Source organism: Oreochromis niloticus, linkage group LG8 (assembly GCF_001858045.2).
Source record: "Oreochromis niloticus isolate F11D_XX linkage group LG8, O_niloticus_UMD_NMBU, whole genome shotgun sequence".
Classification (NCBI taxonomy): domain Eukaryota; kingdom Metazoa; phylum Chordata; class Actinopteri; order Cichliformes; family Cichlidae; genus Oreochromis; species Oreochromis niloticus.
Genome location: NC_031973.2, coordinates 13,675,636 through 13,695,603, shown reverse-complemented (window position 1 = coordinate 13,695,603; position 19,968 = coordinate 13,675,636). Strand labels below are relative to the sequence as shown.

The following is a 19,968-nucleotide window of genomic DNA, read 5'->3' as shown; positions in this document are numbered from 1 at the left end:
AAAAAGGCAACACCATCATTAATCTATCATTAATTTATTTAAAAACAAAATCTAACAATGCCAATTGTGCTTTGCTTCGATAAAGCAAAAAGAAAAGTGACATATTTTTAGTAGCTGGTGATTCTAACATGTTCTCTCAACTTGTGTATTTTTTTTCCAAGTTACCATCTACAGTGTTCTTTTGGATTCCCAAAATTATTAACATGCACAAAAGAACAAGAAAAACAAACAACAAAAGAATACTACAGTGCATTAAAAAGGCACCTGCTTCCCAGATACAGGCATTTATCCTACATTATACAGAGTAGTGGGATGTGGTTAATGCAGCTTCAGTATCCCACAAGCAGTTCATTAAAAACTATAAATCTGTACCACATCCATCGAGTATTTGACAATATCACAATGACCTTTTTAGATAACATTCAAGAGGTAACACAATTAATCTTCTACACATACAGCTCGCTTTCATCAACACAACTTACACGACGTACACAGCGGTAAGGCTGTAAAAGACCATTATTATCAGGTTGAGCAGAGTTCACATTGAAGTGCCGATGATTAAAGGCGACCAGAGGAAACATGCAGTACAGTACGTATAGTGGTTGGATCATGGCAGATGGGTCCCCTGGTGAGGAGACTTGTACAGACCGAGGGCTCAGAAATGCTAGAAAGCTCGTGACACTCTCAGAGCACATTCTTGTTTCAGTAACATACTCTTCTGTTCTTCCACATGCTTTAGGTGTCTTTCACCAATATGTAACTTTTTTTTTTCATTTACAAGTTTAGAAAAATATGAAAAATAAACATTACAATGACCTGTAACAAGAAGTGTTGAGCTATCACACGTATTTCCCAATAGAAATATTTATTTAAAGGTCCCAATTCTTCTATTGCCCTGACACATCAACAATGTCCTCACGATCATTCAATAATGATGGCAATTCATTACACTTCCTCCCACGCTTTCAAACTTGCTGCTTCCTCTTTTTTCTGCCATCAAGAAGAGGAGCGGTTTACGTTTATATTCATATTCACTGCAAACTGAAACTGAAAGACACACTTAATATTGACTTAATATTAATGATCGACTTTGTGTTATCAAGTTACTTTACAACAGAATTAGAAACTCGCAGCCAAATGCACAATGCTGTTGTTTCACCATCGTACTTTAACTTCAGCCACTTTGCTTTTTGTTCATTTAAAATTTCACAGTCAGGCATATCTGACTTTTTGATTCCAACACTGAAACACTTAAATGTACTGCAACTATAACAATAATAATAGGAAGAAGAATAGGTAATATCTACTTACTGGTAGCCTAAACTCTATCATAATGTAAGTCAGTGTAAGATTGATTTTATTAAAGAATGTAACTAATGATGGAATTTAAAATTCCACTGCTATATCTAACATGAAAAAAGAATAATTTAACCTGGAAGTTTCGGATGACAGCATTTTTCCTGTTTCCTGTTTGTTTTTGACCTTACAGAGGTCTGTAAAGAGAACACTATACTGCACTCACAATTAGCCAACTGTTCAAAAGAACTGCACTATTTTACCACACTATGCAGCACTTTTATCTCACAAATGCCCAACTATTGCTCTTTCAGCAGCAATGCTATAAAGGCTATACAGCGTGTTAATGATACAACAAAAAACAAAACAAAAAAAAGGTGGTAATCCCAAATATCTGCTTTCCCTGAAAGGCATGCCACAGAGTGTCTGAGCGTGTTGTTATTAGAATAAAAGTGGGTGTGATGGCTGGTATTCATTACTTTAAGTGCTGTGCTGTGTAACATTCATCGAAAAGTGAGGTGTTCTGCAAAAAGAAAAGAGATCAAAGTCACTTTTCATATGAAAAGTGTAAGTGAATGCACTTAGATATTAGTGGTTTGAATGCACTTAACTGTGGGTGGACGTTATTTTAGGCCTCAACTATGGCAGACTTTCAACAGGTACGTATTGCATTCACTAAGTAAATATTGTTCATGGGCCAAACTGCACACTGATTGTTTTTATCTAAAAAAAACAGCAACTAGAAATAACTGACCTTCGCTGTATGGAGATTTAAATTCATACATTTTGCCACTGAAACCTTGGATATGTACACATTTTGCAGGGGCACTGTATCTCTCTGAGAACAGCGAACTTTTATCTTTGATTACACCAGAGTGCAATAATTTCAGTGCACTATAAATGAAGTTGTTCTACGCTCTATGTACAGGAAACACATTTTAAACTGTAAGATATTAGAGTGCACTGGAGAGAATACGGCAACTTTTTAAACAAGCACAAAGAGTTAACATAAAAATGCCTCTGTTGTTGGTTATGTTTACAGTTATTTTATATGCATATTTTACTTGTTCACTTGTATAGACAAAAGGCAGCTTTGCTTTGTTCAGACTGCACGGTTAAACTTTTTTTTTTCATATTAAAACCTTTTGACTTCTCCTGCAAAGTTCACAACGAACGATTCCTAGAGGGACCCCTTCAATACACGTGTTAAATCAGCTGTGCGGTTCTAACATAGGGAGTCAGAGACTGAAACACAAAGAAAAAAAAAAAGAAGAAAGGGAAGACTGGCTTCAAGTCTCTTCCGACTAACAGCTGATAGTTAGCTGCTTTTACGTGAAGGCACTTCCTGGTAAAGCTTTCCACAGAGTAGCACCTGGGACTGTTTAGAAGTAACCAGTAGAAGCCCTTTATTGGAAGGAGCCTGGGGTCCGAGCTGGGTGATGCACGACGCGGTCACAGCAGAGTGAAACCTAAGATGTACTGCAGGAGTTTGTTCCGATTTTCCTGAGGTAGAAAGGTGCTGCTTAGCTCCAGAGTCGTCACCTTGTTTTCTCTCCTCTCCTTTAGGACCTGGAGAATAAACAGAAAACAGGAGGTTCAGCTGGAGGACTCTGCACATACCCCAAATACACACAAACAAACGCACACATGCTTACCCCGAGCTCCTTGAATGTCCTCACGGTGTTCTTAACCAGATAATGAGTTGCACTTTCACCTGAATGAAATGAGAATAAGATTATGAAGTGCTTGAAATACATAAACCAGAGACAGGATCTTACTTTTAAAATTTGTCACTAGCTAAATCCTTCTTTAATCTGCTGATAATTTCTTATTTTTCATGTGAATACTACTTATACTTTTGGACTTTATTCCCAGCACCTAAAAAATCATGACTGGAATAACCATTTTCTCATTTTTTAGCAATTTTCTCAATTCCAAGTGGGACGTAACACACTACATTGTGGAGTATGTGGGTGATGTTAGGATATTACCATAACCAGCCACTCCTCTTTCTGTGCGTGTGAGCAGGTATCTGAAGAGCCTCTGGGTGTAGTCGGACTCGACCATGGGCTGGCTCAGACTGTGGACGAAGATCGCGGCCCCGCTGTAGGCTTCCAGCACCGGGCTGAGCAGCCGCTGAAGGAAGACAAAGAACTCCTGGTGCTCTGCAGAAACACTCACCTGGAAGACAACACAAACAGACCAAAAGTCAAATAAAGTCATTTTTGATGGTGAACAGTGGATGTTTGGATGTGAATGCTGTGGCGATTGTGTTGGCTGTAAAATTCCAAATGGTGCACGTAAGTATACCTTAAGGTAGCGATCTCTCTGCTCCTCTCCAAAATCGCTGTCCTCATCCTCTTCGTCACTTCTCCAGGAAAGGGGCTCAGCAAACTTTTTGGGCCACGGCTCATCTGTGGGGCTTGGGCTCAGTTCCTCCTGGTCCTCCTGACACACAAAAACAGATCAGATGATCTGAAAGTTTCATTACCCAATAGCAACTATCGCTAAGAGTCCTTCCCAAAACATTCAACTTCTGACATTAGCCGCCATGATCTGTTATTTTTGTCCAGCGGCTGACGACCTGTAAACTCACCTCTGCCACATAAAGAACTCCATACTGGATCAGCCTGGTTACTGTGTCATGGAAAACCTGGTAAATGGTCTGGCAGGGCTGTGGGACAGACAGGAGAGATGCAGAGACGCTAAAACATGAAACCACATAGGAGTTGAAAATGTACTTTTACAAACAACTACTTGTCAACAAACCTGTTCCATCAGTACTAGTGTAAACTAATATGCAAACCTTGTAAATAATCTTTATAAACAGCGTAGTTTACAGTTACTAATTACAGTGACAGGAATGTCTTATATTCAGATGAACAATGAACACACAGAGATAAAGTGAAGGTTAATTATCTTGTCACAATTGCACAAAACAATGTCTGGCATATATAAAAGGACTCTGATTGTAAACATGTCCACTGCTGAAGAAATGAGGAAGTGGACATGAGGTGGATAACAGCAGTAGTCATAATATCATGGATGCTTATGTAAAATGTGTGCAGACATTTGGAGTGATAAAGATGGAATATGCAGGACTTACTGGTGCTACAGCCACCTCATTGATAAGGAAGTGGGAGAGACCAGCGGCCTTGCGGATGAGTCTCTCTTGACTTAGAAGAAGATTACTGGGATTGCCAGGCTGGCGAGCAGACTCTGATTCGATGACCAGCTCTCGCTGCAGCGACAGGACACTACAGGCTGGGGAGGTAGAGGTGTGTTTAGGACTGCTGAACGTAGATTTACTGTCACATCACATTAACTTCAAACAGCAATTTAAACTAACTATTTAAAAAAATTAATTATTCAAGCTTTCTTTACACGTTCAGTATTTTTATCTTAAATAATAACCACAATGATGTACCAAAACAGCACATAATACTGTTGGCATAACTTACCAATGATTGCATCAGAAATGAATACATGGAAAAGGCCATTGCTGTAGAAGTTGAGCTCAAAAAGCGCCGGTACAGTTTGAGTAGGTGCGATGGTAAACTCTCCATTGCGATTAGAACTGCTGGTCACATTGAGGCAGTTCCCCAGGAGGTGGAGCGCACGCATAACCACGTCCTCTGAGTTCCCCGAAAAGCCCAAGTCAAAGTCTCGTGACAGGATCTCCTCCTTCATGTTGAAGAAGTCTTCCACTAGCTTGGACAACACCACCCCCTGACACAAAACGAGCAGAAAAAACAAACAAACAACAACATCAGAAACTTTAAAAAAAAAAAAGAATATTGGTGAATTATAATAAGCTCACTTCAAAATAATAAAAGTCAAGAAACGAACAAAAAAACTACAAAAGGGCTTTTGGGGTTGTACGCAGCACTGAGCAGATGTCATGACATTAGTGTGTCTGTAGAGGGCAGAGTCTCACAATTAATGCAAGAGGCGATGAAAGCGAATGCAGGAAGAAATACGATTTTCTAACAGAGTTATCTATTCCTATATTTATGACTTAAGTGCCATGCCCAGGAAGGTGCATACCTGCTAAACGGAAGAGGAACAAGGGAAAAAAACATAGCAAAATACCAGAAGGGGTAGTAATAGCAGGATTTTAAAAAATGTGAGCTGGTATATCTGGCAGTGACAGAACACGAGAGAGAGGAGGCAACAGCTATACGTACCTGTCTGTGTCTATACAGCAGTAGACAAGCCACAATGTGGGTTGACATGATTGCTGACGATTTATTGGCCGCTATGAGGAGGAGATACAAAAAGGGTATAATAAGCAACACACAACAGAAAGCAAGACTACAATGCTGTAAGCCCCAAACTAAGCTGTGTTCAGTTCCTTTTTATATATGTATGTATGTGTATATATGTATAGCATCCAATCATAGCAGATATCAAGTCAGGAAAGTTTACAGAGTATTACAGAGACAATTCAACCTTGAGCCTGATTAAGTGTTGACATAAAAAAAAAAGTCTTTTAACATAAAGAAACCTCAGACAGAACCCAACTGAAGGTGGGTGGCTGTCTGATTTAATAGGCTGGGGAGAAAGGATGTAAAAAAGCTATATACTTGTGTTTTTTAAAATATAATTTTAATTAATTCATCAGAGTTTGACTTACTAAAAACAAAATATTAAATAGGCCCAAAAGAGCTGATTATATTGATAGCACTCAAAGGCAGAAAGAAAGAGTATGTGAGGGAGCGTGTAAAGACCAGGGTTACTACAGATCACCTCAAGTAGTAATCAAGCCTAGAGGTGCAGGACATTTATGAACAGCTAAGCTGGTACTGCATTCTTCCCCCTCCCCTGTGCTTCCATCCTCCCCTTCACCTTATTGGCTAAAAACAACATGCCATCCAGCTGGTGGCTCTGTGATAGGCTGTTGGTTTAAAAAAAAAAAGGAAAAAAAAGCTAGTGTAGGAGAATGCAGCTGAATGAGCTGGGGAGAACCGGTTTCTGGAGTGCTATCCCAGGGCAAAACACCCAGAGTGATGTGAAGCGGATGGACTGATGCTGTGCTGTGCTGTATTTCATGAGTGCTGCCTTTGTGAGCAGGTGCACCTTTAGCACAGGATGAAAAGGAGACTTATGTGCTTATTAAAGGGGCAGGGGGGCTTACTGAAGACTTTAAATTATGATTCCTAGTCATCATGCATGTAGTAAACCCACCATCTGCGGGTTGTGATTTTCTTACTAAAGAGAACGTGCTTGGCCAGGTTGTTGATAAGCTGTCGTCTAGAGATGTCCTCAGGCAGCTCTCTGTTCACCTGCTCTTCCTCCTGTCCATCAAACAGCTGAGCATCAGGCCTGGAAGGATAATAACAACAAGCCAACATGTTTTTTTACTGTGTCACATACAGTATACATAATTTAAGATGTCAGTTGACATCTTTCACTTCCATTTTTGGAAGCTTGCAGTGTACGTAACCCCCAATAATGTAAGAATATAATAATATTAGGTACTGTAAAATGTAATACACATTAGAATATACAGCCACTACACGGGGATACAGTATTTAAAACCCAAATAAACATAGATGAATGATAATAAACAGACAAAAGAGGAACAAAGTGGCGTGAGAGTGCCCTGTGTCCGACTTCTCTACAAACAATCTGCCCCTGCCGTTAAAAAAGTACTCATCTGATCTCAAGTTAATAGCTTACCAATTATTTGCCATCATTTATCTAACGTGACCTCGGGGTGGTTATCTTACTCTTTTACTTCCTGGCTTTTGCCAGAGTCATTGCATGTCTCATCCAACCATGCCATTAGCAAAACGTGATATGCCACTATTTCACGTGAGTGTTGAAAAGAGTCTTCCATACAATCTGTCTCGAAAGATTTGAGATGGTTGTTAATCACCACTGTTGGCACAAGTTTTGAAACTGACTGTAGACCAGCTGGGGCAGACTGTAATCATCCCAGCAACAGTGCTTTATCGCTCATTTTTACTATGAAGAGACAGCTTTGAACTGATCTGACCCCTGCCAGGGCTAACTAACGACCCGTTCTCGAATGTCACAGAGCCTGCCATGAAGTAGCAGGAGGGAGGTATAGAGCTTGGACATGAAGATTGTCCAGGAAGGTCATGACATGTGAGACTACGGAGTGAGCGTGTGTGTATATTTGTACTAACTCTGCAGAAATAATGGTGGGCATCAAAGCATGTTCCAGAGATACAGGTGGTGGACTATGACGGCTTCTCTGGGTGTCCAAGTACTCCTATAATTGACATAAATGTGACATATGTATTCATAAATATATATTCAATTTAAAAAACAAACATGGAAGATTTTCAGCTCTTTTTAGTGTGATTAATCACCTTCAGGGAGAAGGGCTGGTTGAAATCAACGCGGACACAACCGTAGTTCTTCCTCAGCATCCTGAACACACCACATGCTATTCCCCACCAGCTTTCGTTCTTCTTCGGCTTGCCCTAGAACAAGACAGACTTGAAAGTTTCCAAAAATATAGCTATAAGGACACAGCTGAAGCAGTTTGTGTCAAAACATGCTTGGCTCTACCACCAGAAATACATATATTTTCTTCAGTCACAAATTCAAAATCCAAGTAATTTATTTTTCTGTGTATTTTTTTGTTTGTTTTTTGGGGCATGATTAAAAAAAAAAAACACCTTTGTTGCCACCGACGTCATCCAGACACTCACCAGCTGCTCACTATTGTAGTTTCCCTCAATAATGCGGTCATAGGAGATGCCAACTGGCACCACCAGCACGTCTCCGATGGCCCCCGTGCACATTGTGTCAACCACGATGGACAGCATGCCTGCACGTGCTGGAGATGGCTTACCACTGCGCGACCGAGTCCCCTCCAGAAAGACCTCCAAAAACTGCTGCTGCCGCAACAATTCCTCTGTGTACTACGACAATGACGAAACAAGGAAATGATCAGGTGAATACAGAAAAGGTTTGTGTCAGACAAATGAGAAAAAAACTGCATGTAAAGGTCACAGTATTTTTGGTGAAAATATAATTTGCTGACGTCCCGAAGCAGGAAATTCATTTAATAACAAGGTGACAGTTGAGTAAAGTCAAGGCCATGCCAGTACTGTGGTAAGCAGGTTAAACATGAATAGCAGCAACAACAATTTGACTCAAAGTGTAGGAAATCGGGTGCATGCTGAGGTAGCTTTGCTGTATAATGATATCCTCCTGAGTACAGTGTGTACACAGCTGTCTTAACTATGCAGACACTTTTGAGAATAGAAGCTTTGTCCTGAAATAAACTCCAGTCCGTGGCATTCAAAGTAAGCCGGGACGTCTAGGTTCAGTTTTCATGGGAGCAACTGGAGTTGGAGCAGCATGTGACCTTTTTCTACAGCTCGCCTGTGAAAGTTAATTCCATTCTGGTAAGTGACACGTGCGTGCCAGATTAAAATCTCACTTTTTAGCAAATTAAATTACTTAGACCACTTTGAATAATTACAGCTGCAACTTGTGCACTCTTTAGCAAGAAAAAGAGATAAAATATTGCTTGTATAACAGGATTGAATTTCAGCTCATCATTTCTACTAGCTGCTCATGTCTTGAGCTGATAACTCTCATCTTAAGGACACAATACGAACCTATCTTACAAGCACAATACACTGTTAATTATTGCCAACCCCTTCTGAAGATACAAACGAAGAAAATTTGCCACTCAGATCAACCCATGCAATTAAATAAACCACCTAAGTTTCCTCGCTATTTTGTAGAAAACACACTGAAAATCTTCCAAGTAGTTTTTGATGGCGAAGCACTAACAAAAACCTATGAATCTGCAACACAGGCCTGAACATCTACTCGTCATGTGATACAGAAAAACCTATAATCACTAACACTGGGTTACAACCTGTAAATAAAAGGTTAGATGATGTATAAGCCCACCCAATATGCTTAGAGAGCGAAACCGATGACACATGGGTCACTACAATGAAGGAAAGCAGGTTACTTTTACCCAAAAATTTAGTTTGGGCTTAGAAATGACAGGACTGTAGCAGAGTCAAAATAAGTTCTTTAGAAGATATAATGCTAATTACAAAGTAAAACTGGAAAAAAAGACAAGGCTTAAATAACAAAAACATTTCACTCTCTCATTACTCAATAGAAAAGAACACACAGAGGAGAAAACATGAAGAAAACCCTCTCTGCAGACTTACTGCGTGCAAAAGCGATCGGTACAAAATGTCTTTCTTTCCATCTGCAGACTCTTCCATTCTTCGTCGTATGAAGAAACCTCCAAGTTTACGGATCAGGGTGCTGAAAACAAAAAAGTTTTATCAAGTAGTTTCCAAGCTTTTGAATGGGCAGCAACAGCAAACACAAACTCCACAGCTGTCAGCAAATACAGTTTTAATCAGTAATTTCCTCAAGGTACTAATTTGGATTAAGGTGTGACTATGATGGAAAAGGAGGACAGTTTGATACCGAAGCACTTAAAATATAAGGATGACTCATCCTGACACTTCAGGGAACCCATGTTGTAAATACTCATGTAGTACAAAAGGATCAGTGCTGAACCATCAAATGCTACTTGAAGCAGGATTATAAAAAAGATTTAACTATCGAACATATTTCCAGGGAATTCTTTATTGTTTGAGTTAAACATAAGTACACCTTATTTCCAGATCAATCTTCACACAAGGCCTCATGTTTACCTGAGGATGGGGATGCTTAAGTTGTTTCCAGCAGCGATGTGCGGGGCTTTGATGTTATGACAGAACAGAATCAACGTGATGAGCAGGTAGTCGATGTGGGATTTGTGAACTGGGAGGAAGACCATCGGCACATTTTGCTGCAAAGAAAAGAGAAATAAGCAATTTCTCCTAACACGTTTTTAAGAAGTCTGTATACGATCAATGTTGAGCACTTTTAGTATCTATGAGAAATGTGCAATGACAGAAAACACCTTGTAAATATCACAAGCAAGCAACTAAACACTCAGCTAAACAGCCAGTTTATTAGGTACACTTGTTCAACTGCTTGTTAACTCACAAGTCTAATCAGCCAATCCCAATAACAGCCCAGGAACTGAATGCATTTAGGTGTGTAAACACAGCCATGATGAACTGCTGAGGTTTAAACCGAGCATCAGAATGGGGAAGAAAAGCCACATTCAAAATCACTTAAATGACCTAAGTGTTGGTGCCAGATGAGCTGATCTAAGTATTTCAGACACTGCTGATCTACTGGGATTTTCCTGTAAAGGAGAAAACATCCAGCAGTTCTTTGAGTGAGAATACCTTGGTGATGTCAGAGGCCAGAGAAAAATGAGCAGACTGCTTTGAGTTGAATTGAACACTTGATTACTGCTGCAAGATTTGGATGGTAAGGTCAAGATCCCGTAGTAGCAACTGAACATCATTTAAACACTAGAACCTAGCTCCGAGTATTGCTACTCATCATACCCATCCCTTTATGGCCACACTGTACCCATCTTCCAGTGTAAATATCACGCCATGTAACAAAGCTTAAATGATCTCAAACTGGTTTCCTGAACATGACAGCAAGTTCACTGTACTCAAATGGCCTCAACAGTCACCAGATCTCAATCAAATGAAGCACCTTTACAGAGTGGTGGAACGACAGATTTGTATCTCAGATGTGCAGCCAAAAAATCTGCTGCAACTGTGTGATGTTATCATGTCAACATTGTTCAAAATCTCTGAGGAATGTTCCTAGTACATTGCTGAATCTGTGCCACAGAGAATTAAAGCAGTACTGAAATCAAAAGGGGGTCCAACCTGGTACTAGCATGGTGTACCTAATAAAGTGGAGTGTATTTAAATAGTGCTAGTTTATGTATATTTACAATTATCAATCATTTACATTCACAAAGCCTCTTCAGTGGTCAGAAATAAAGGCTGCTTCGCTAGTTGATCGAGACACAGCAATCAGTGAAGAAGACCATGTACATGAAATACTACATCAGTTTTTGAGCTTTACTGGTTTAGCTGTTAACGTTTTCAGCAATCATAAACAAGTTTTCAATATTAATGGAAAACACAGTCCTACTCATTTTGTGTAGCAGATTGTGCTGAGACAGTTTCTCATGTGTGTATTTGCCCCTCACCTCTGTAGCAGCTTTCTTCACCATTTCCAGCTGTCCTTTGTGGATCTGGATGCTCCAGAAGAAGCCATTAAACAGCCTCAAAAGCACCCAACCAGTTAGCCTGATCCAAAAGAAAAATTAAGATGTAGAACAGAACAATACATAGAGGGACTACTTAAGGCGTTACAATATTGTCATAAACTAAAAAGTACAAATACCTAATAAAGGCTGGGGAAATGTTAGCAACCATCTCTTGGAGGAAGGCCCTGGCTTTCTGCTTTACTTTGCTGACAGCTTTGTGCTCCTGGCCAGGCTGGCTGGCTGCAGCATCCAAGTCTGTTGCTACTGTCACAATAGCATTCTCCACCCTGCAATCAACAAAAGAAGAACACAAACATAAAGCTGCCTCTTCTAACATTCAACGCATTGTCTCCATTTCTCTAAAAAAATGGTTTCTTTATGTCCACCATATCTCAAATTTAGCTACGATTGAAACATAAAGTTTGATGTGGGCTGCAGTTCCTGTATCCTGACTTTTACCTGCTGTTGTTGAGCACGTTATCCACCACGTTCCTGGTGAACATGTCCTTGTGGACATCTCTCTCCACAACGAAAAGCACATAACTCAGTCTGCGCGCCAGCCAGCCCCGCTGTCTGCATGAGCACGCACAGAAACACGCTTGCATAAAACCACAAAAATGACACATATTTACATACGAGAAGAGATTCTCAAATATACTCTGATATATGCTGTAAGCTGTGTTATAAACATGAGCCTAGCCTTTAGCACAAAAACAGATAAATTAAAGACATAAATCAACTTTCAGATAAGGGACAGTCAGGAAGACTTGCACGACTTTTCATGGTAATATCACATTTCCAGGAACTGCAGAACAATGCATAACCTGAATAACCCAAACACACAGCTTCATCATCAACAGCTGTGTTACAGGTTGGGTTTGCTATACCTTGATGAGCTTTTAAGTAACATAATACTGATTGTGTCAGGGCAAAGCAAACTATGCTAACCCAACCATGCTGAGTACAGTACATCATTATCTCTGTTTACATGCTAATAGAACTAGATATTAACTTATTTCTGCTTTCCCCATTCAGTTTGGAGCATGGTGGCATATATCTTACTGAGTATTGTCAACAAAAGCCAGCCACTGGGTGCATGTGTCTGGTGTCCATTGACAAACACCGTAAATTATTCATCTGTCGACCTTTCCACAATTCCAGAGAGTAATTCTTAAATCCAGTTATTTTACACTGGTTGTTAAGAATTTCACCCTCAATCTGAACTGCATTTGGTGGGAATGGACTGACAAGGCAAGTAGAGACTTTCCTGTTCTGCCAAAGCACGACGTGAAGTTTCAGTTGAAGAATGTTCCTAAAGTGGAAGGGAAGCGATAAGCTCTGTTTACCTAGTGTGGGTCTCGTTTATGTAGATGACGTTCCGCAGACCCAGAGATGGAATACTGGGATTGAACAGTCTCTCCTGCAAGGAACAAAAAGATAAACAATGAGAAAGCAACTCGAATTAGTTTTGTTTTGCGTTAGTTTATAGCTTGTTATGCTTTAATTCTTGTTAAGAAAATAAATTTAACTAGAATGTCTTTTTCTAATAGCTAATTTTTATATTATTGCACTAAACCCAATATTAGGTGTTTTAAGTATTGATTTATGTCTAAAAAAAACATTCCTAGAAAATGCCTTGTAACCACTTTTCAGATTTTCACCCATATCATATAAACACAGGAAGACAACCTGAGATCCCACATATAATTTAAATAAAATTAAATAATCAAATTACATTTGAATGCATTATATGAATAATAATGACTTATCTAAAATTAATTTTAATCTTGATTTTTTTAAGAGGATTGCTTGCTTTTTCGAACAGCCAGGATAGATCGAGTCTAGCAGGAACTGTCCACTCCACATGCTGGCCAATTTCTTTACAAAAAGACCAGAAATCAGCAAATTAACTCAAGTCACAGTTAATTAGCTGCGATGTAATTTTACCCAGCTCTGTGGTGTACAGGAGTGACAGCAGCGCCCCACAAAGGGCCTCTTTCTGTTCAGCAGACCCTCCTTCCACGTGCTGGCGACATTACGCAGGACTGAAGGGATCCTCTGGTGCTGCGGTCCTTGAAATGCATGAAAAAAAGATTGATTAGGATGAAGCAAAAGCATCACATGAAAGGACAGTGTGTGCTAAGATGGGATTTATCGCCTTTGATCTTGGGGGGATGCATGGATCTGTTCTGAATGTACAATGAAGAAAAAAAAACTTAATTGCTGCTTACCGACTCTTCATTGGGATGTTTCCAGCGGTTACACCACTGCTCTCCATTGTTGACCTGCAGCAGCAAGCCATCTGACAGCTCCATGCTCTCTGCTGTCTCCTTCCTCTCCCTCCTCGTCACACACCACTAGCTGGCAAGCTGACAGCACACACAAATACTATACAGTTACATTTTTTTTAATTTAAGTGATCAATGAATATTAGAGAGTAGCACAAAGAAAATGCACAGCGTTTAAATCCAGCTGGTGGAAAAATACAACCCTCACTGCAGCAATGTATTAAGCTACAGTGGGCGACATAGCTTAGCTCGCCTTCACAAGCTGCCTCTGCTCAGCATTTTGACTGCATGAGCAATGATGGTGAACAACCAGATGTTAACAGCTTCCTTTCAACTTTAAAGCCAAAAGTCAGCACCTCCCACATGAGGCATCTCTGTGCTATTCAGGTTCAGTCAACGCTGGCGTGCTCCGGTTAGACCTGATTTTCTAAGAAAAGTTGGAAGTTATACTGGCAAAACCAACAAGATGCAGCGGGTAATAATGTACATTAATCACTCCAACATCTCAAATGCAGTCTGGTGGGACTAGTTAACAGAGAAGTCAAAGTTTTACTTCTTTAATTGATATGCGAGTAAGCCATTTTAAATAGCAGTGTGACCACAGATGGGGCAAAGACTTCCTCATTTTAGAAAACACACACATTTTCAAACACCAAACAATGCACTTCTAAAGATGTAAATTGAGATCATCATCTGCTCTCAAGACACAGCTGTTGTACTCAACTCCAGCTAACAAGAACCTTAAATTAAATGCACAAACTCAGATATATGCAGCCAAACTACGCTGCTCTTTTTTTGGTTTGGCTTAATGCACACATTAAATATCTGACAATGGAAAAAAACAAAAAAGGGAACCAAATAAAGCCTTTAATTTGGGAAGCAGCAGGTTTATGGCACAGAAAAATTATCATTTTATCAAAGGCCTGCAGTTAGACTGAGTAACAACATCAACTACTATGTATGCACTGATTTATTGGCTGAACAGTGCTATCTGACAAGTCACCAGTTCACCATGATGTCTGACAGAGTCAAGTCAAGTCAAGTCAAGCTTTATAGAGGCCCATTTTAACATGAGTATCAGCTCACAGTTACACAACTGGAGCATCCCTATCAGTGACTATGTAGAAATAGTCACTACACAAAATAGCAATCTAAAAATAACATAGTGGGAAGCTTTTCTTTGGCATTTTAAACATAATTTGTCTAATGTGTCTCAAATGACACTTTGCTTTTGTTACACACCAGTTGTCCTGCATAACACTGGTAAGCGTCCTGAAACAAAGTCAAAATTTACAGTAAACACACAATGCTGGAGGATTTTACAATGAACCAAACATAACATAAACACTGAACCTTCCTGAAGAAACAAGGTAAGGGGATAGCTAGACATCAGTAAGGAAAGAGAGAAGATGTGAAGAGATCGCACAAAGGTAATTAAGAGAATGTCTCCGATTAGCCTGGAAATGAGTCATTTTATGAATGAATGCTTACACAGACTGTACAGTATGTGTGTCAGTTAAGAACACTGTTGCTCCATCTTTCTCTGAATAATACGTCTGACTGTCAGCAGACTGGCCTCTTCACAAAAATGTCCCCGCCTAACAAGCTTCAATGAATGAATGAACATTGTGACATTGTCCTCCTGTGGTGTCGTGGTTGTAGTAGGTGATGTGCACACAGATGAGGGAAGCAGGGATTTCAAAGGGGTCAATGGCCGAGAGTACTCCAGAAAAACAAAGACCTCCAAGAATGAGGAGCTTGAGGGATTAGATAACAGGTGAAGGTAGCCCTTACACTGCATTAAAGTTTAATGAGTACACGGATAATAACATTCAACGTATGCAAATCCTATAAACTAATTTGAATAATTTTTATGGGATATATCTACATTAGTTTGTATTAATTTCCACTATCTGTTATAACGTCGTCAAATATTTGATTCAATCAGTAATTTCAAAATGAAGTATCATCAAGAAATTATTTAAAAAAACAACACGCTGAGGCGCTACTATCGAATTACACTGGCAAAGTATGGCCCGGGCCATCTGCCACACAATCACGTTTTATTTACCTTTAGCAAAATCATGCCTGTTCATGCACACTGAAAACCACTGGGTTAATCCGGCAGACAGGCTCAGACCTGCCTTGCAATAAGCAGGTCAAACAGGAGAGGTCTCTTTGTGACAGATGGTCAGTTCAGATAACTAGCTGATCAGACAACAATAGTACCAACCAGCCATGCTCATGTCTAGCTTGGCCGCGGTAACGCGGTACTGTTAAGCTACAGCCGACACCTCGTAGAAACACATTATTGAAAAGTCTCCAGTTTGTACATTTGGATGTTGTTGCGTAAAGTTATTAAAACGTGATGTGAGCAGCTTCCGTGACCGTCTGTGGCACGCTGCATGGCATGCTTCCGAGCTTCATGAGGCACATCTCATCTTACAGATTACGCCGGTATTCACGATGGTCTCCAAGACAGGAGTGACTTTAACCTGTCCTCCACTCAATGTCTTAATCTAGTCTGAATCTTAAATGATTAGCATTAGCCCGGTGTACCTCAGTGCGGGTGGGACATGGAAAAATGTCAAATCCCACATTGCCGGGGGTCGTCTCGAACTCAATGTCAGAGTAAAGTTGACCGACTATGTCGTGTTTTACTGTGAAAAACGGCTCTAAATGATAAGTAATTATCTCTCACAACCGTGTCAACAAGTCCATATTAACGACACAGTTACTGTTTCTATGACAGGACAGGACCGGCGTTACTAACAGTTACTAATAATGCAACGATGTAGCTGTTAGCATTAGCTCTCCAGCCACGCTCGCGAGAATGGACTCTCACTTACCTTGACAACAGTGTTACGCTGAGTCATATCTAAAATGTAAGCTTATCCACAAACAGCCGGCCGCTGAGTATTTCGGTGCGCTTCTTTTGTAACACACTAGCTCCACTGTCCTTGGTACACCGGACAGCACAGCTCTGACACACGGGGATGTGTGACAGGAGGGAGGACCACTTGCGGTGGTTTTGTTTTGGTACAAGCAGCGGTGCCGCTCTGCCACCAGCCAGAAGAGGGCAGCGCGACGCCACTTTGACCACTCTGCGTTGCAATTTGACAACATTAAACACTTAATATAAAGGTTCGTTAGTATTTTTTTTTTTTGTCCATTTTTTTTATTTGATGTGGAAATGTGTCATCTTGGCAAAGCGTTTTAAAAAAGTTTTAAAAATGCAGTCTTTGAAACATTGGGTTAACGCGCCCTCTAGTGGGCGGATTGATACAAGCATTTTATCGGACCGTACCACTGTGCTACATCAATAGAGTTACGGTGGCTTATTTTAAGGCGCAATATACCAAAGCCAAAATATTAAGATTATTAATTATTTGTTATTAATTATTAGTTAATTATTTAACTATTCTGTCACTTCATGAACATTTGTTGTATTTACATTTCTATATATTACAGCCACAGTTGTCTCACCCATGGCAATGGCTATAATGGTAGTGTCACAGACGTTCTATTTCCTTCGTTTCTATCAAGCTAGCGGCAGCCATGAGGTAAGCTGGATATTTGAAATTTAATTAAGCTTTTCATTTCTAAGCAGAGTGTAGGAAGTGTTAGAGATTTTTTATTTAAAACAGCGGGGAGAACTGTCTAGTTGACTTTAAGTGAATTCGCTCATTTCTACCAGAATGCGTTTATGGCCTGTGTTGGTAAGCAAACCGTGCTAATATAATGAGACATGTCACAACATGTTAGAAGACAGCCCGTCTACTGAGCCAGGCATCAGCTGTAAAGACTGCAGTGTTTTGACTTTTTTTTCAACAAGCTGAGGAATGGATTGAGTGAAATAAAACAGATTTAATAATGAAAGTCAATTATCTCGGCAAGGTGGAGGTATTACTTGTTGTCATGTGTTTTGGTACTTGGGCTACAATCTCCTTCTCCCAAGTGGAAAACCAACCAGTAAACAAACAAGTTTACTGCACATCTAAAAGTCAGCAAATGGCGTTTCAATCTTTTACAGCCTTTCATCAAAAAAACAAACAAAACAAAAAACACTCAAATGGGAGTTCAGTAGCTGATTTGTCCATTTATGTAACAGTTTATGACACTCGAAGAAAATAATTTAAATGGTATTTAGCGTTAGGCGCTCGACTGGTCAAGGTCACACCTTCTTGTATAGGCATAAAAAATTAGGTATGAAGTAAAAATGGCTTATGAACACACTCGAGAGTGCTTCTTAGTTGAATGGTGATGGGTAGGCAAAGTTTATTCCATCTCAACAAATAAGATTGTACTACAGAAATGTAGAATGTGACATATTTTTTCATGTATGTTTTCTGTCACTACCAGAGTGAATTAGTATTAGTAATAGAATAATAAATTCTATTACTAAATTATATCCACACTGGACTTAACTAGATAAAACCAAATCAAATGATAAACTTCTTGTTGCTGTAATATTGGGGGTTTTTGTTAGTTTTTATTAAACTAAAAAACAATTTCCTACAGTACTTATATAATGATTTTGCTCTTCCAGCATGCTCAGGCTTCAGAAGCGCTTGGCCTCCAGTGTCTTGCGCTGTGGTAAAAAGAAGGTGTGGCTGGACCCCAACGAGACCAATGAGATTGCCAACGCAAACTCTCGTGAGTTGTTTCCTTTGTTTATGTAGCAGGCTCTGGGCTCCTTAAATTTACGCTTTAATTTAAATGAATTTTATTTGGGCTACAGGCCAGCAGATACGAAAACTGGTAAAGGATGGACTGATCATCAGAAAACCTGTGACTGTTCATTCCCGTGCACGCTGCCGCAAGAACACGCTGGCACGCCGCAAGGGACGTCACACGGGTTATGGTGAGTAGTTAGGTTATTGTTATCTTTCCCCAAATTTGCTTTCACTAATAATGTGGCTAATAATTGCTTATTTGGGAAAAGAAAATCAAGTGGTGTGTACATGTTGAGGACTGCTTATAGAAACTGCAAGTAGTGGTAGTTTCAGTATGAACTTGGAGTAAGATAGGAGTTTTATTTCAGTAATATAATTTTCTTTCCAGGTAAGAGAAAGGGCACGGCCAATGCTCGTATGCCGGAGAAGTTGTCATGGATGCGGCGCATGAGAATTCTGCGACGTCTTCTTCGTCGCTACAGGGAGTCCAAAAAAATTGACAGGCACATGTAAGAGTGAATGTCATCACTGATGTACTCACTGATCATGAATAAGGTGTTATGTCAGTTTCATTGATAGATAAGTAATGTTTTGTGTCCTCCAGGTACCACAGTCTCTACCTAAGAGCCAAGGGTAATGTCTTCAAAAACAAACGCATCCTGATGGAGCACATCCACAAATTAAAGGCTGACAAGGCTCGCAAGAAGCTCCTGGCGTATGTTTCCCCTTCTTCTTTTCTTGTATTATTTCAGTCCAAGCGCAGCAACATTTATACACTGAAATTAATTTGTTTCTGTCCTGCAGTGACCAGGCCGAGGCCCGGCGCACAAAGACAAGAGAAGCCCGCAAACGCAGAGAAGAGCGTCTCCAGGCTAAGAAAGAAGAGATCATCAAGAACTTATCAAAGGAGGAGGAAACTACAAAAAAGTGAATCTAAAATGTATTAAAATCTTGTGAGGATCAGCTTTTTGTTGTGAATAAATTTGGATAAGATAAATATTATCAGTAATGTTCTTGCCTTGATATTAAAAATGATTTGACATGAAAAGAATACTTTGGAAAACATTTCATTTTGATTATGATTTATATATACCTGAATAAACAGAGGTGAGAGAAGCCCTCTTCTTCTTTTAACATGGCCATATATATTGTAATATGGCTATGAAAAGACAGCAGACTACTGAGGTAATGTTCTGAACACTACGACAGGTGGCAGCAGAGTACCAAATACATCCATGTGTATGCCTACTCATTCTAGCCAGAGGAAATTAAACTAGAAAGAGAACTGTTTGGTAAAAATAGTTGTTTTCAATCAGCAACTAGATCACGCAGCACAGTATTCCTAGCTGGTATTATTGAAAATGGTAGATGAGCAACTTGGTAACAACAAACACAAAGATCTTCCACTTTTTCCACATACAACTTACAGTTCAATTTGTTGTTCGTTCAGCAAAAGCACTGCAAGCCTGTGTGCATTTTTAGGAAGGTAGAAGTAGCAACAATTTAGCCGCTGTTGAATTTCATATTTTATAAGGCAACTCCTGAAACATCTATAAAT

At 39.7% G+C, this 19,968-nt stretch overlaps 2 protein-coding genes across 2 annotated transcripts; one reads left to right on the top strand and one right to left on the bottom strand.

Annotated features, from left to right (window-relative positions):
- Positions 1-169: 169 nt before the first annotated feature.
- On the bottom strand, positions 170-16,855 carry gpam (glycerol-3-phosphate acyltransferase, mitochondrial). Its single transcript, XM_025909648.1, is given in 22 exon segments — positions 170-2,865; positions 2,952-3,010; positions 3,288-3,477; positions 3,607-3,744; positions 3,893-3,970; positions 4,403-4,560; positions 4,758-5,025; positions 5,484-5,554; positions 6,509-6,621; positions 7,452-7,537; positions 7,638-7,751; positions 7,983-8,195; positions 9,474-9,573; positions 9,972-10,108; positions 11,387-11,486; positions 11,584-11,733; positions 11,906-12,019; positions 12,793-12,866; positions 13,394-13,501; positions 13,504-13,518; positions 13,678-13,815; positions 16,584-16,855. Coding segments are annotated over 21 exon segments (2,487 nt in total). The 5' UTR covers positions 13,762-13,815; positions 16,584-16,855; the 3' UTR covers positions 170-2,748.
- Positions 16,856-17,190: 335 nt separating this feature from the next.
- On the top strand, positions 17,191-19,526 carry LOC100706003 (60S ribosomal protein L19). Its single transcript, XM_003441837.5, has 6 exons — positions 17,191-17,297; positions 18,284-18,390; positions 18,476-18,598; positions 18,799-18,919; positions 19,015-19,125; positions 19,215-19,526. The coding sequence occupies exons 1-6, from the start codon at positions 17,293-17,295 to the stop codon at positions 19,339-19,341; spliced, it is 594 nt and encodes a 197-aa protein (XP_003441885.1). The 5' UTR covers positions 17,191-17,292; the 3' UTR covers positions 19,342-19,526.
- The last annotated feature ends 442 nt before the right edge of the window (positions 19,527-19,968 follow it).